Raw genomic sequence first — 17,833 nt, 5'->3', positions numbered from 1 at the left:
AAAGTATTTGTACTTCGTTACTTGACACCTCTGTTTTTTTTGTTATATTTCAGTCAATGGGATTATGTTTTAACTATAATAGCTACTTAGTACCTAGTGCCCCAAGACCAGTGAATAAATTAAAATTACGAATTCTTCAGAGGTTCTGATCATAGACTGAATTATGCTGTCACACAGCCCATTGGGCGATCTCTTGCTATTCCCGTAACGTAAAAGTAACGTATAAATCGTTACACCATTCCATGTCTCATGTCCATCATACTGCACAGTTGGGCAGAATTAAAGATCCTACAGAGCAGAACCAACAGGCTGTGTGACTGGGACTGTGTTGCACCCCTCTGAATCTCTGCTGGCTTTGCAGCACCAGTGCAGGAGTCAATGCTTGGGAGCACGCCCGCCAATAGGGGGGGACAAACGGGTCTGTTGTCCCGGGCCCAGGGTAGGGGAGGGGGGGCCCAGAACTGAAAAAAAAAAAATATATATTTTTTTTATTTTTTTATTCTCATTAAATTATGGAATCATTTTTCAAAATGTTTCAAAATATGCCTATTTGTGGAACAGATATGTAGTATTTGAGTTACATAAAAGCTTGTTATTTGTTTTCTTCCTAATTGTCCTTGTGGTCAAGAACCCCCATCACAAAAATGGTTTGGCCGCTGATCAAAATTTGATGTTATAATTTAATTTAACCATTAGAATGGTCAAAATGTCCGGTCAGCCCAAGTCCGGTACTCAGAAAAGAAGAGAAAAGAAGAAGAAGAGAAGAAGAAAATAGAGGCCTCAGCGATTCTCTAAATATTTTAAGAAAGGTGGTGACGGTGAAGCTGGAAATAATAAAGTCAGCGTAGAGCAAGGTAAGAAACAGCACAGCCAACGTTTACCAACCTTGTAACTTAACCTAACTGGCTAGCTCTAATGTTAACGTCCATTAGCTTGTATAAAAACCTGAAGAGCAGAGGAAGAGGAGAAGGAGAGATCAGGGGGGCCCATCTTAGATTATTTTGTCCGGGGCCCCGGCAAGACTGTCAGCTGGCCTGCTTGGGAGTAATGGCTTAATTCGCCGCACCTCTCAGGGTGTAGATATCATTTTCCTGGAATGGGTCACATGAGGCTCACCAATCTAGCTGCAGTTTGCTATGTTGTTGTTGGTTGTCCTGTGTTCTTCACGCTTCTTAACTGCTAAAATTATTTTTTAATATTAAAACCTTGACTTTTGTGATTTGTTTGTTCAGACTCTTTTTTCAGTTGCAGCTCAATGAGCTGGGTCGTAGCAGAACACATTTCAGCCGTGAATTAGGAACTCACAGTCCACTCCTGATGTGATGAATAACAGTTTAACCAGACACGAGAATCATTAATGATATGCAAACACATTGTTATCGGTTTGGCTGATTATTACCACCAAATGGAATTTCAGCTCCATGTACTACGTTTGGAGCTGATTTTGTAAATTGTACAGCTGCTGAGATGTTGCAAGATGACACTTTCTGTTTGGCAGCTCTAGCAATTTTGATTGACGAGGATAAATGAACTCGATGCGACAGCTTTTGTGTGATCTGATTTAAGCACCGTCCGTGCCAATTTTGATGAAAATAGTAAGGGAAAGAAGCAGACCAAGCATGTCTGAACTTTATATAATGTTTATTAAAAAAACAATATAACAGAAATTGACATTGTTTTGAACTCACATCAATCCAAGGAATCCAATGAAAGCTTACTTATAAAACTCAGACATGAAGCTGGAAAATTACAGTAGCATCAAATAACTCCTACCTGGAGGCATTTGTGGCAATAAAGTACCTGAGGTACAGACATCAAAAACAGGCTTTTGTTTGTGTGTTTGCTTTTTTGGTTGGTTGATTGTTTTTTTTTGTTTTTTCTATTGTGTTTTATCCAACTATCTGACAAGTTTTATGCAAATCAATTCTTGAGTTTTTGCACAACCTCGTTGAAAGATGACAATGAAGTGATAATTCCTTGGAAAAATAATAGAAATCATGTAAATGCACAATGGATAGAGTAGTGATGTTTATTCATATGGGGTGTAAATGGCAGGAGTTAGATTTCACTGACTGTAAGTTACTTCATTTAAAGCTCAGTGAAAGGTTTGCAGTTTGGAAACTGTCTCTTACAGTGGAACATTTTCATGCCGTGGTCCGTGGACACAGGCTCAGCTGTTCTGAATTCGCGGCTCAGAGCCCCTCGGCTCCAAATATATAGATCAAAGAAGCCTACAGCACAAGTTCTCCTTGTCCGCCTCCAACCCTGCAGGCAACTGCAACCTGTAGTATACGTGGGTCTCTTCTTGCATCGCTAACATGTAAAAGTAACAATATTCTTTAAATTGAGACATTGTTCTGGTGTGAGGAATGAGCAATGATAACTTTTAATTGTGTGGTGCAGATAATGTAACATTTTGAAATGACACTAGAATCCTGCAGTGAACAAAACAGAAATAATATAAAATGACACGAGCAGTTTACATCTGCTGCTGGTATCTCAAAGATTACACATTGCTATACATTAAATGATTCTTTTTTTTAGTCCATCAATTCCCTAAAGTGTACATCCAGTGTGACATCTTAGTCCCTTTCCTCTGGTTACACAGTGTAGATGTGTTGTCCACAAGGAAACACAGATTCCTGGCAGCACTCAAGTAGCTGAGCAATCTTGCCGCGTTCATGTTTATCATAAATCCCAGAAAGCATCTTTTTATCTGTTCAGTAGCTTCAAGAAAGAAGCTTTCTTTAAAAGGAGGGGTGCAAATTCCTCCACATCGCGACAACAGGAGACAGTTCATCCTCAAGTGCTCTTCCTCTTAAGTCTGGTGCTGTCCAAGCACATCCTTTAGCTCTCTGCCATCATTGTGAGACAATAACCAGCAACTATCTCGCATGTATAAATAATTCCTGGCCTTCAGTGCTGGTTGGTTCACACAAAGTCATCACACTGAGTTGGTGTGTGTTGTTTCTGTCGAGTCTCTTGTGTGTGTTGTACTGGTATCCATCATACTGAGCTTTTCTGTCCCATCCTGTGGTTTTTCTCTCGGACTTCCTGTCCGATGGCAGAATCTGCACCTGCGACTGAAATAAAAACAGCAAGGGTGTAAATATGGAGGCAAAGAAAGGTTGATTTTTATTTTAAAGATCACAATGCTTTAGTAATGTCCATTTCAACTGTTTGGCCACTGTCCTGCACAATCATTATGGAGTGGATGGTTTCAACTACATCTGTGGAAGCAAATTCATATGCCTTTTTTTAAGGGGTGGGTTTTCCCTCTTTCAATGATTTACATCAGCAGAAATCTGGAGTAGTTTTACAGTAGAGGCTTGACTACTTTCACTCATCTCCATTACCAGAAAAAGGCCTGCAATAAGAACTTTAACAACTTCTACGGGGGCTGCTTAGGGGTGGTGTTGTCTGGTGCTGCTCAGGTAAGCTTTAGGCAGACCATGTTGCTATTAAAGGGAAAGTTCGGTTTTTTACAACCTGGACCTTATTTCTGGCATTTTTTATGGTTGTATACTCACCCAGGCAAGTTTGGTGTCATTTGGAGTCCTTCCGAAGATATTAGGGGGTTTTTATTAGGGGGATTGCCGCGAAACTCGTTCATTTCTTTTATGAATCACTAGATCTGCTTCCAGGACCTGTTGTCTACATCCGGGGCTTTGTGTATAACAAATAAATCAGTTTGTAAACAAGACCTCTGAACTCGTGGCGTCATCTCTGTGCGCGCATCCCAGACACAGCTCTGTGTACAGCTGGAGTTCGCTACTGTTAGTTTACTGTTAGTTATTTGAAACATGTCTGAATATTTGTCAAATTCTGAGGTTGTGGACGACGACTTTGAATATGATGGACGTCCTTACCGTTTTGAGCCAGAGTTTACGGCTGAAGAGCTCACTGAACGGAGGACAGAGTGCGCGCACAGAGATGACGTCATGAGTTCAGAGGTCTTGTTTACAAACTGATTTATTTGTTACACACACAGCCCCGGATGTAGACAACAGGTCCTGGAAGCAGATCTAGTGATTCATAAAATAAATGAATGAGTTTCGCAGCAATCATGTGTTATTTAGACGCTGCATCGTCTGTGTCCCGCTGTGCCCCGTTCACTACCATTATATGGAGAAGCGGCTCGCAAAAAAACCCCTAATATCTTCCGAAGGACTCCAAATGACACCAAACTTGCCTGGGTGAGTATACGACCATAAAAAATGCCAGAAATAAGGTCCAGGTTGTAAAAAACCAAACTTTCCCTTTAAGCTGTCTCAATATCCCCTTTGATTTTGAGTTGTCTCTTGGGATTTATCACCATCGCAATTTTTTAAACACAGCATCAGAAACACAGAAACCACCTCAGCTCCTTCAATGTTGATCTAGTGTTCTACTTTTTTTCCCAAAGGTCGTGCACCACTGCCATCAAGTGGTATGGAGTAGTTATCCACAAAGTCAGTGGATCCTACTGGGGCCAAGACTGTAAGGAAGACAATAGCTTAAAGCACCAAGTCTGCCCTGTCGAACTTCCAGCCTCCTAGGTTTTACCCAGGACCCCCACTGATGGAAGCCCTCCTTTTATTACTTCTAAGAAAGATCCAGTCGTTGCCCATGAGTTTTTGTTGTCGAGTCTGTCTTGATAGGTTTTTTGTGTTATGCAATTCTTTGACTTTTTTTCCAATAATCAATTTATCATTTATCTTCAAAAGGTAGTTGGTGGAACTAGACTATAAGCTAGTGTATTCACCAACGGTCTGTTGCTAAGAAACATCTGATAAGTTCATCTTGGAAAAGTGTAGAGAGAGGAAGAGAAAAAGAAGCAGGGTATTTGATAAGATATCTGTTTATCTCAAACAATAAGCTTAGGAAATGGTTATCAATGAAATCCATTGTAAATTAAACTCTTATCAAGACCACTGAAGAAAGGAGTATAAGTATTTTCCGGGAAGAAAACATACCAATGTCCAGGGGTGAAAAGTAACAAATTACATTTACTCACGTTACTGTAATTGCAACCCAGTCTCACATGAAAACGTACCCTGCCTACGTTGGTCCAAAGTGCAAAAACGTAGAGGGGCTACAATATTAGCCCTTGAAACGTATAACTGTTACATTTAGAAATGTATAACTGTTACATTTTTCTGCCTATTCATTTTGCGTCCAAGTCACGTGACTTTTAAGATTCTGGCCGTGACAGCAACAAACATGGTGGACATTTTTCATTTTTGAGTGAAAGAAATCAATATTTTGAGTTAGTTTCTGCATAGAAATATATATATTTTACTTTCATAATATTCACTCAGTGAATTTACATAATCACTTGCTTGCTCGTGGTTGCAACGTTTTTTCAGATCTCGTCAGAATAATGTAAAACGGTAACGTTTTAAAAATGTGAAAAAGTAACATTTACTAGTAACTATCTTAAATGTTAACCGGCACACGATGGGGGCATCTGTCACGTGTCCAGGATCCCCCTCGTCACTATGACGTATAGGGGGATCCCAGAGGGATTATTTTCATTTTTTCATTCATTTGAAGTCAGACTTTTGGAATGCAAGAAAATCCGGTTGGTTTTCAAAATAAAACTGCTTCCTGTGGGCTCGACTCCTCCACTATCAAAATCTGGTTTGGGGGGGGAATCCATGGATGTATTATAGAAACTGGATTGGAGACTAAAAATGGCCGCCCATTCATTTCAATGCCTTCTGCTCAGCCAGCGCATAAACCGAAAAAATCTCTGACTTCCGGGTTTACTTCCGCATACAGCGGCCCATAGAGCATGCGCAGTTGAGTCACCTCCCATGATGCTCTGGGGCCTCCCATCATGCCCCGGGGCAATGCCGCGAATATTAATATAATATGTATTAATATAATATATTAATTAATGTATATTATTACATGTATAGTATTACATATATTATTAATGTATTAATATAATATAATTACATAATATATATTAATATAAACATCCGTGGAATGCACGGACACGGCTGTGACGTCAGCCGTGACGTCACGCCCAGAAAGAAACTTTTCTTTTACTTTTCTGGCCGTTATAAAACATTTTTGACGGATATAAAGTCCATGACTTAAAAATATAGAATACAAAGATTAGTAATTGCCGGTGATAACAGCTGGAGGTGTTCTGTGAACAGTTTTAGAGGCTTCTCTTTTACTATTGCCGTCTATGGGAAAAAAGCTTTCTGGGCCGCATGGGATTTTTGGTTGCAGTACCGCGGCTGGCCACTGGGAAAAATCGGCGCGCCTTCTGACCATGGATGTATTATAGAAACTGACACCGCATAGCTCCACCTTGTGGAATAATAGAACCATCACTATTAACAGGAAGACCTTATTTAAACAAGAATGGTATGATAAGAAAGTCCTATATGTTACTGACTTGTTGGATGTAAATGGTAATTTATTGCAATTTAATACATTTATAGAAAAGTTTAGTTTAAATTGCTCTTATAGAGAATTCAATAAAATCTGTAGAGCTATTCCACTTCCCTTGAATTTCATGATAAAAAATATTCTTACATACTCAAGTGTTATTGTCAAACTGCCTGATTTAAAAGTCGGTGAATTGAAATTGGGTGAAAGAAAATGTAATAACAAAGTACTTGGAAATGTGTTTAAAGAAAAGCTATTCAATGATATCAAAAAATCAACAAAAATAAAGATAACAGAAATTGAAGTAACGTTAACAAAGGCATACAGCAGCTACCTTAAATGGCCAATTTCACCCAAAGCAAAAGAAATTCAGTTTAAAATAATAAACAATATTTATCCTGCCGCTGAAACCCTAAGGAGAAGGTTCAATTTTGATGTAGATCCTTGTATTTTCTGTAAAACAGAACTCGAAACAATTGAACACTTATTTTTCTCTTGTTCATTCACAAAGCTTTTTTGGCAAGATGTTTATCGGTGGTTAAAGATTGGGATCAACAACTGTATGTTCAGCAAGTTTCAGGTCATAATTTATATGGATGGTCTACCAAAGAAGGTATCCAAGATGGTGAACATAATTCTAATTTTGGGTAAATATCATATTCATAAAAATAAATGGAAAAACAGCAAACCCTCCCTAGTATGTTTTAAAAACGAAATTAAAAGTTATATAACATCTATTAAGGTACTTTCAAAAGATAATCAGTTTATACAAGATTTATATGAAACCATGTTAGAGTCTCTTGTTCTTTAAGTTACATTTTTGCGACGCTTATACATTTTTGTTGAAATGTCAACCCCTGTGATTATTTTATTTTGTGATTATTTAAATTTATTTTATTTATTTTCTTTTTATTTAAATTTAGAAGTTTATATTGGAAAAAAATTAAAGTTACATTTCGCTTGTGTGTTGTGAATTTATGTTTCAATTGCAAACTAATGTTTCCTCAAAGGAATGTTGTATTTTTGAAAATGTTGAATAAAGTTTGTAAAAAAAAAAAAAAAAAAAAAAAAAAAGTATTATAGAAACTGGATTGGAGACTAAAAATGGCCGCCCATTCATTTCAATGCATTCGAGTCATGAGTAACTGCAGGCAGGGAGTAGCGAGTGACATCACAGGGGGGCGTGCTGCGAACTAAGCACTGGGCGTACCGCAAACCAAGCCGCCCAATGAAATTCAAACGCGGGGAACATATTTCCCGACCGTTTATCATTTTATTCTTTTATCTTTGTGATCCACAATGACGGTAAGTAGAAGTGAATGGTGATATATTTATGTTATGTCTCATGTTATGTGTTATGTGTCTACAAGGAGGAATCCAGGAAGGCATTTTGCATAATCCGGTGCCATGACTGCGGCGAGATGTTTAAAGACTGCGTTGGCTTCACTGGCAATGGCAAACGTGGGGAGTACCCCCGTTATTACACAGACTGCCTACCAGGTCTCTGTCCCTTTTGCCAGTATTGAAATCATCTCTCATTCCATCTCTGCGAATAAATGCTCTAAATAAATGTTCTTGTCGTGAAAGTTTTTCTAGCCATTGCAGAAATGTCTTATTCAGCTTTGTCCATCAATACAATGTGTCAGCTAAAGGTTAAATGTGACTATAGCACTAGAATCATTTTAATGGAGTCTGTTGGTAATCGTGTTATGAGATGCTAGGTTCCACATGAGATGGCACATTATTCTCACCTTGGACACTTGGGGAGATTTGATGTTTTGGTCTATATATTTATAAATACAGTAAATATACTTCTGTAGGCATGGTTATTTACAGTCCTTTCTATTTGTAATGCTTTCTGTACATTCATTCAAGAAAGGGTTGGATTTAATTCCACACAAGCTAGGAGTTTGCATTATTCATTTGTAGGTAAAAAAATGTCCTTTTGCACACCTACAGGGACGTGTGTTGGAGCAGGCAAACTAGGTCCTGCACACTGTCTTCATTTAAGTAGAGCATCTGTGTATTAAGCTATACATTTCAGTCTCATGACCTTCATTTGGTATCTAGCTACATCAGCAACAGTTATTTAGAGGACCAATCCAACACACCCGTCTGTTACCATGCAATGGAGAGGTGACAGCCCATGCAAGTAGTAAAGGTGGTGGTGTTGAGTTCATAATACAAGACGGAGAAAAGACTGAAACTTGTTCAACAGACTACTCTAGAATAGAGAAGAATATTAAAGCATAGAATTAGGTAACCCTTCATTTTACCGTACGGTAATTACCAGGTGACAAATTATGGTATTTTATTCATGATTATGAGTATTTTCCCATTAATTACATGGCAACTTCCAGATATATGTGTACATTAATTATTACAGCTGGAGGTGTCCTGTGAACAGTTTTAGAGGCTTCTCTTTAACTATTGCGGTCTATGGGAAAAAAGCTTTCTGGGCCGCATGGGATTTTTGGTTGCAGTACCGCGGTTGGCCACTGGAAAAAATCGGCGCGCCTTCTGACTGCCAGACCCGGGGGCTGGGGGAATCCCCGCCGGCATACTGTACGTGGCCGTGTATATATCACGGCCACATATCCCAGCACCAAAATGTTGCAATTTCAAATTATTATTCTGGCGAGATCTGAAAATAATTCCCAACAACGAGGAAGCATCAAAATATTGATTTTTTTCACAGCACCACAACCAAAATGTTACTTTTTCACATTTTTTAAAACGTTACCGTTTTACATTATTCTGACGAGATCTGAAAAAACATTGCAACCACGAGCAAGCAAGTGATTATGTAAATTCCCTGAGTGAATATTATGAAAGCAAAATATATATATTTCTATGCAGAAACTAACTCAAAATATTGATTTCTTTCACTCAGAAATGAAAAATGTCCACCATGTTTGTTGCTGTCACGGCCAGAATCTTAAAAGTCACGTGACTTGGACGCAAAATGAATAGGCAGAAAAATGTAACAGTTATACATTTCAAAATTTAACAGTTATACGTTGCAAGGGCTAATATTGTAGCCCCTCTACGTTTTTGCACTTTGGACCAACGTAGGCAGGGTACGTTTTCATGTGAGACTGGGTTGGTAATTGAGTACTTTTTATGAGTAATTTGTAATTTTCTAAGTATATTGAAATATGTAATTTTTACTTTTACTCGAGTACATTTTGACCCAAGTATTTTACTTCGCTACATTTGAAACCCCTCACGTTACTGAGTACAAAATTTATCGTGAAAATCTTGTGGGCATTTTATTTTGGTTTATTGTGAATAGCAGGATCCTGCGGGCATTGGGCACTTTATTTTGTGTTTGAATACTTTGATTATGGTTTTAGTGTTGTCGGTTGGACAATATGACTGAACATAGTTTGCACTTTACAGTACAGGTTGTGACTGTCTTTTTTGTCCTGTTCTGCGGAAGTAAAAGGATCATGTTACTGAGCTCAGCTGAGCTTTTACAAGTGTGGATGTTAAATTAATTAAATTAATACTTTAATATGCCTCAAAGTTGATTAAAATAACTTGTGCTGGATTTGATTCGTGACTCATCCTTTTTTTGCATTAAATAACTGAAAGTAACTTTTACTCAAATTACATTTTAAATGAAGTACTTTTGTACTTTTACTCAAGTACATTTTTAGATGAGTACTTTTACTTTTACTTTGAGTAGGATTTAAGCAAAGTAAAGATACTTTTACTCAATTACAATTTTTCAGTACTTTTTCCACCTCGGCCAATGTCATTGTTTGTCCTTCTTTTAAAGCAACACTATGTAGTTCTGACGGACCTAATTTTGCAGGGCCACTCCTGTAACCCATCTATAACACTGACTGCTTGGAATTACATACCTCACATTTTCAATATAAAACATGCCCGAAGTCCTCCCTTCTGTTTTTATCCATTTGTTCACTGTATTACATTTATCAGTATCCTTTGTTATCGTTTATACTACTTAGTCCAGCTGTTTACATCCATTCTACTGGAGGGGTTTTTGGGTTTAAAAAAGCTTCAAGACAGACATTGTGAATGTGCACCAAGGCATCCAAGCAAGACTTATTCTCTCGAGATGGTTATCTGACAAATCTTTTAAGAGATCAGCAGCCTTGAGAATGTCAAGCAATTCCTTTATGTTTTATACAATGGAAGAAAAAACAGAAGAAAAAAGTCTTACTGTGAATAGATGCAGATGAAAACAATAAGAACCATGAGGAATACAAGTGCTGCAATGATGCAAGCTATTATCATTTGTCGTTTCTCTCCTATCCGCAAGCCGAGGTCCACATATTCACACCTGGAGCCGATGTAACCACTATCACACCTGAATAAACAAAATGCAGATGTTCCAAAATTTTATTTCCATGGCTTTTTTCATATGTTTTGTATCTGCAGAAATCTATTTCTCTGTTTTATAAATGCAATTTGATTGATGATTCATTGTAGTGCAAAGATATCATCCCTTTCACGTGTGCTATTTTAAAACTTCCTTTTGTAGCAAAGCTCCTAGGTTTCACAACTTCATCCTTGTGCATATACTCCCAAGCCAACATCTTCTTGAAGTCATCTCACCTGCAGGAAGGTTGCTTCTGCTGTTTAATGTAACGACACTCTCCATGGATGCAGTAATACGTCAACTCCTCTGGACATTTTGAGAAATGGCCACTCCACTGTCCTGTATCTAATGTTTCTGTCGGAAAAATAAAATGACAGTAGCTGAAATCAGCAAAGGAGTGCAACATTTCATGAACCATTAATATGCACAGTACAGTGATTAGCCACAATATTTAAACCAATCACAACTTAAAGGCACTCTATGTAGAAATATCCTTTCTGACCGCATGGGGACAAAGATCTGCTGGGTTGATAAAAGAGCCACCGACAATACTGTGTTAATGACTGGGGATTATCCATAATATCTTGTAATTCCCCTTTGTCCCACTAAGGATGCACTTTATTGATTTTTACAGCAGCGGCTGACACATGAAATTTCTCGGGTAATACAAATCTCCCTGTGGTCAGAAGTGGTATTGCTACATGGATTGGCTTTCAAGCAGCACAAATTATTTTTTTTCTAAATATCTGTTTAACTTTTATTTGAAGGAATATTAGCTAGCTTATTAAGTGTTTTATAGGTTTCATGGTCTTTTGTCCTCATTGTTGGCATATACCTCATATATTATAGCCCATAATGCAATGAACCACTACAGAAATAGCCGATCGGAGCTGTCACGTGACTGTTTGGGCTGTAGCGTAGTTGTGGTGTACTACATGCTATCAATAACCACCTGACTGACACGTATGAGACGAAGGACAGTAATAACAAAAAAAATGTGAGCAACCATGCATGAAACCAAATAAGATCTGAGTATCATAAAAGCATCTAAACATCCATGGCTATACAATCATCCGTTGAGCTAAGGTTCATCTCTTTACAATACAAAGTTCTGCTAAGAACCTGTGTCCTAGTATTCATGTGGCGGTTGTGGCTTCACCAAGTCAATGATCTCTACTTGCAATTCAAAAAAGATATTAAAAAGTCAAAATTGGCACCACCTTTTGCCTTCTTTTCCACAGGTCAGTGTCACTTTGGAGGCAGTTACATACGTATATGTTCATATATAGGTTTGTTCAGTTGTGGCTCAAAAATGTTATTCCACAGGTTAGGAGCAGAGGTGTCAAGTAACAAAGTACAAATACTTCGTTACCTTACTTAAATAGAAATTTTGGTTATCTATACTTCACTGGAGTAATTATTTTTCAGATGACTTTTTACTTTTACTCCTTACATTTTCACGCAATTATCTGTACTTTTTACTCCTTACATTTTAAAAACAGCCTCGTTACTCTATTTCATTTCGACCTTTAAAAAAAAAAAAAAAAAAAATCCTGCAACTAAACTTGGATGTTCATTCCAATAAAGGTTAGGATAAATGATAACATGCCTCTGAAGTTTGACTTTTTGCACCATTACAATACTTATAGGCAACTAGTCATCATATCTCCTGCTCTCTGAAACACATGTTAATGCTCAATAGTACACATATATGGTTCTTTAATATATTTGCATTCTACTAAGATGCATTCATTTTCAATGGCTTTTGTCCTTAATGGCTTTTTTCCCCCTTACATTACTTTTACTTTTATACTTTAAGTAGTTTTGAAACCAGTACTTTTATACTTTTACTTGAGTAAAAAACTTGAGTTGATACTTCAACTTCTACAGGAGTATTTTTAAACTCTAGTATCTATACTTCTACCTGAGTAATGAATGTGAATACTTTTGACCCCTCTGTCCACAGGTTAGGAGACAAGCATATTTTGTTGGTAATGTGAATATTAAATAGTAAACATCACAAGAATGGTACTTGATAATCATGTAACTGCAGCTACAGGAGAGCTGTTTTGGGCATTTATTATATAAAGTATTGTTACTTGGAAGTGGACATCCTCACATCGTTCCACAGACACATCATCATGTCATCACATACAGTCACGTTGTCTAAATTAACAATTAAAACACTCATCAAGAATGCAAATTAGCTTATTTCCACACACACACAAAAATAAACCTATTTCTGTCAACATGTCAAATTCCATCATCTTGCCTCTTTAAAGTACACCCACGGCCTCTGGCATGGCATGGTCGGATTTATATATAGACTGTGTGTAATAGGATCCAGAGAGGAAGCCTGAACATCAGTGCCATGAAAAAGCCTGGTGTCATCAACTTCTTATTAGCCACTTAGTTAAATTCTCTCCAAAGATAAACATAAATTGTGTTTCCATTCTAATTCGCAATATCCTACTCCCTTTCTCATTTTAACATACTTACTAAACACACCCTCAAACACTTGCTGAACCTCTGACCGCCAGTTTCACGTAGCACTTCTTACAAAGCTGCCACTATCTTTATAGTCTACTTCAATGAAATCATGAGCTTGTAAAACTATACCGCTGTGCAGGTGTCATCAATGAAACCAGTCTGTTTGTTCGCTGAAACAAGAGAACCGGATAGTTGCCATGACCTTTGTGAAAGAAAAATTATCAAGTTACTGTGTATATTGAGGTTGGTTGTGAAGTGTGTCATTTTTTCAATCATGTCAGTTGGCCAAGGTGAGAAAAAAAAAAAAAAGTAACACGCTATGGTTTTATTGTATGTTTGGTCCTAGAACCAGCAGTTGGTTTGCTTAGCCTTGCATAAAAATGATAGGCTGTACACAAATAAAAATGTTCTAGCACCTCTGAAGCTCAGCACATGTAAAAACAAAGTGTAAAACTGCTCTAAATAATGTGTTTTGTAATTGTAGAAGTTTTAGCTTTATAAAACAAAGAAGAGAGTCCCAAAAAAGCTCTTCATTTTCCATGAAAAACAACTTTTGATAAAGAAGCTCTTTAAGCTTTCTATATTGCTGAAATGGAGCCAATACTTAAAAAAGCCTTTCATGACACCTAGAGTGAAAGGATGGTGTCTTTCAAAGTAATTTGCATGAACATTTTAGAGCTAAAACAATAATAAATTGATTTTTTTATTCGGGGAGTGTAAACTTTCATCACGAATCAAAACAACACTTAAAGGAGCTTGAGGCTCCTTTTAAGAAATGAGACTCTCTAGCGCCACCCTTCACCACGACGGCCGTTGGGGGTACTGCAGCCAACAGTGAAGCCGGCACGGGAGAACGGGGAGAACGCGCATGCAGCGTCATGTGACGTCACATCCGCAGCCCAGCGCGGGAAATTCGGGACCGAATTGCAGCACATTTTGCAGCACACAGCCTGTTCAAGGCAATGGAGAGATACACTAGAGGGCTCATTCTTTTGGGTTTGGAACGCTTCATCTGACATTATTACTAGAAAACTTAAAACATATACGAATTTTTTTCATAAATTCTGCCTCAATCCGGCTTCAAGCTCCTTTAAATGAGAACAAAAAACATATTTGTAGCAAAATGGTAATTAATGTTAATACTTGTTAACCTACATCTAAATAAATTTGCTATTTCATGCCGAAATTGAGACTTACAATGCCACGCTACTAAAGTGTTGGTGTGGATCGCGTCATTCCTGCCAAACTGAAATCCTTTTAACTTTGTAAGTATACAAAAAGTGTATATCAAGGGCTCTCTGTACAAGCAATGCCATAGTCATTAAGTCCATAAATCACCAACACATGTCGCGCAAATCACCATCAATGGATGCAAAAGAATAGTCTGCGACCTCTGTTCTCTTCTCATGAACTATTCTGTCTTTTAGTATATTTGCAGTAGTTGGTGTGGCATTATATAGTCAAGTTGTACAAACTGACAACAAGGTGACAGCAAAAGGAGATGGCTGCACAAACAGTCCTTTTTATACATTTTGTGCACAGATAAAATGTCCAAACAACATTGTATTGTTGGCAAGAAACCAAAGCCAAGCTATCACTGAAGGGAAATTAATTTTTTAGTCTTCTCGCCGACTTAAACAGCTATTTATTTCTACATCCATCAATTGCTAAGTCTTTGGTCTAATGAAAATGCGCACTCCTTAAACTCTGGAATACTTTCTGTGGTATCCATATGGTCAACAGAAAAATGAAAGAACCTCAGACATTTGTTTTACAGTGTCAGGAAATACAGCTGTTGTGGTATCAGCATTTGAATTCTAAGCTTTGCAGTTAAAAATAGTGCATAATTAGGGCTGATGACAGCACAACGCAGCTCCAGAAAGGCTCAGTAAATATTTTTGCAGGAAAGCAGACAGAATTTTTCTAAACATAGAGAAGATACCAGACATAATTTGTTGGCATTGCCTCTCCATAGCATGTATTAACGTGTTCTTTGTGATATGGCTCTCCCAATGAATTCTCCACTTTCTTTTGTCTTTCTTCTTTCTTTTGTTTTTTGTCTTTTTTTTCTCTTATGTTTGTTCATAAGACATAAGATATGTATGCATTTGATTTTGAGTTTCCTTTCATCCAGACTTCAAAGCAGTCAACTGTTTATGGCAGCAAAGTAGGATACACCGCCTCTTTATATCTACCTGTGCAATTGTCTCGGTCGCCATGGAGATGACAGTGGGGCACAGTTCGATTGACAGACACGTCAGTGGAATTCCATTCTGCCCGGCACAATAAGCATAAGACCAGAGCTGCAGCCAGAGAAACACACAAAAGCCTATCAAACACAAATGATACACACACACACACACACGTAATATAACATTTGAAAGGCAAATTTAACCAATGTGTGACCTCATTCCTCTTGCTTGATCTGCAGATGAGATGACAGGACTTTAGCACATGCTGTTTGAAATTCCCTGGTGACTCAGAACAAATGACTTTTTACTACTGACTGGGCAAACTCCCAGCCAAAATCATATCATATTTAATCCCAAATGCCATACTTATGAGCCCTGTTTTGATAATGATGTGTCATCACAGAGGATATGTTACATAGCTATGAGTTCTTCATTCAATCATTAACCAACAATGAAGCTCATATTACTTAGTGTGAAAAGTACTCTCAAACTCTGATTTGGCTGCACCAAAAATCAAAGCAATATAGAATTAACTTTAATAGTTTATATTTTCCATGAGGAGAAAACGTCCACTGGGTAGATGCAATATCATTGTGAAGTACTTATTACTTCTGAGGCTTATGAATTCTTCAAATAGTATGATTGAAATAGAAAATGGTGAATCTTACCAGTTAATAATCTTATTATGAGTCTGTACATGTTTCCCATCTCCTCACTTAGTAAAAATGCTCATCCAATTCATGAAATGTCACTGACATTGACAAATGGAGGTGAAACTGGTTCAGTCTCTTTTCAGAGGTCAACAACCTTTTGAGAAAGGTGTGGACAAGCCGTGGAAGTTCCCCAGTGGTGTGCCGTGTTGTGGTTCCTCATTGATGCCGTGGCTATGTTCATAGTCAGCCAGAAAAAAGCTTGAACCTATAAGAAAAGCACACAAACTCCTGCACACACACTGATACACACTCGGAGTCCGGAGCGGCTCTCTGGACTGTGACTGTGCTGGACCGCAGCTGGTGAGACTCTAAAAGGGGGATGGTACTGAAACCCAACTCTGCTCGCTGCTCCCCGCCCACTGCAAAGAGAAGGCAACTCCATTCAAGGTATTCAGGTTATTTCCCTTTCAAAGAACACATGCTTCTTTCTACCTGATAATCCTATTCTTAAGAATGACACGACAGGTGAAGCTTTCATTGACAATAAAGAATTACCTGTTTGCCAGCTAAGTGCTTCAGACTCTGTTTGCGTTTTCCGTTCAACTCTGCTTTACAGTTTTGCAGGTTAACAGAGTGCAGATAAATGTGGCACACTAACAGGAGCTGTTGCAAAATCAAGACTTCTCCTACGTCTAGACTGATTCCTGCAGAGTCTGAAGAAAGTGGAAGAAAGTTAACTGTGAAAGTGCGAACGGCTATAAATGCTACTTGGTTCCATGTTTCAGCTCTTTACACAACTACTCTACAACTCCTGAATGGAAAATGCAGCACTTTTTACCCAGTTACATCAATCAGATGCCTAGCATTTTGCTTTAAAGGCAAAATCTAACAGACAAAAAGCACAGTGAGCACATAAATGCTCAGCTGCAGATAAAAGCCCTCAACAGCATAAAAGTGCATTTCATTAACTCGTTCACTAAGTGCAGCAGTTAAATGCTGCTTATAGTGATGTAGTCTGTCTGAGCATCATATTTAAGTATGCATTTTAAATCATTTATGTGGCCCTTTTCATCAAACCTCATGCAAGAATCTTCCACATGTTTGGCCTCTAACTGAGCATTTCTACAAAGAGATTTGACTATACTTCTTTGTAGTCTCCCATTATACCGGAGGAACTTGATACATTTATGCTCTGATTCACACACTGGTCTGAATACTTTTAGCTTTTCTAAACTTGGCCACCAGTAGGCAGACTTTAACACTTTCACCATATAGAAAGTACTGAGCATAAAACTGTTTTGTCATGTGAAAACTTGAAAGAACTTACTTTCTCACTGCTGCTGTCGTTGTTGATGTTTTCTATTGTCTCTGCTTTGTTTCCACCCCGTGGTTAAGTTCATCCTTATACCAGCCTCTCGTGTGTCTGTCTACGGATTGTGCACGCAAAACATGAATGAATGAATGAATGAATTGTTTATTTCGGTTACATTACATTATTTGCAATTCAAACTATGTGTGTGTGTGTGTGTGTGTGTGTAAATGACAAAACACTTTCATACAAGTTTACACTCATCAGTTTCACACAAAAAATAATAATAAACTCTATAACCGAAAAAGGAATAGGCTGAAGCCAAAGCTTATATTTGCCTACCCTGTACTTTCCAACAGAAAACCCAGATTATCTGCAATATGAAAAGAAACAAAAAGATAAATTTCCCTTTAAATTGTTCTGCTTAACCAAATTATATTCCAATCATTTA

General features: G+C 37.8%; 1 protein-coding gene across 1 annotated transcript; it reads right to left on the bottom strand.

The window, feature by feature from the left end:
- Nucleotides 1-1,624: 1,624 nt before the first annotated feature.
- On the bottom strand, nt 1,625-16,360 carry btc (betacellulin, epidermal growth factor family member). Its single transcript, XM_061733271.1, has 5 exons — nt 16,089-16,360; nt 15,424-15,531; nt 10,975-11,092; nt 10,580-10,726; nt 1,625-3,083 (listed from the first exon to the last, which is right to left on the bottom strand). Exons 1-5 carry the CDS (start codon nt 16,126-16,128, stop codon nt 2,945-2,947), a joined length of 552 nt encoding a protein of 183 aa, XP_061589255.1. The 5' UTR covers nt 16,129-16,360; the 3' UTR covers nt 1,625-2,944.
- Nucleotides 16,361-17,833: the final 1,473 nt, after the last annotated feature.

This window comes from Cololabis saira, chromosome 11 (genome assembly GCF_033807715.1).
Source record: "Cololabis saira isolate AMF1-May2022 chromosome 11, fColSai1.1, whole genome shotgun sequence".
Classification (NCBI taxonomy): Eukaryota; Metazoa; Chordata; class Actinopteri; order Beloniformes; family Belonidae; genus Cololabis; species Cololabis saira.
This window is presented reverse-complemented; position numbering and strand designations above follow the sequence as displayed.

What these genes read in the sequence shown, in the direction of transcription:
- btc (XM_061733271.1), bottom strand. Translation starts at nt 16,128, where the DNA reads ATGGGAAACATGTACAGACTCATAATAAGATTATTAACTG. An exon ending in CGACCGAGACAATTGCACAG is followed by an intron (nt 11,093 to 15,423) that starts GTAGATATAAAG and finishes TTTTTCCGACAG; the next exon opens with AAACATTAGATACAGGACAG. An exon ending in TTCATCTGCATCTATTCACA is followed by an intron (nt 3,084 to 10,579) that starts GTAAGACTTTTT and finishes TTTTTATTTCAG; the next exon opens with TCGCAGGTGCAGATTCTGCC.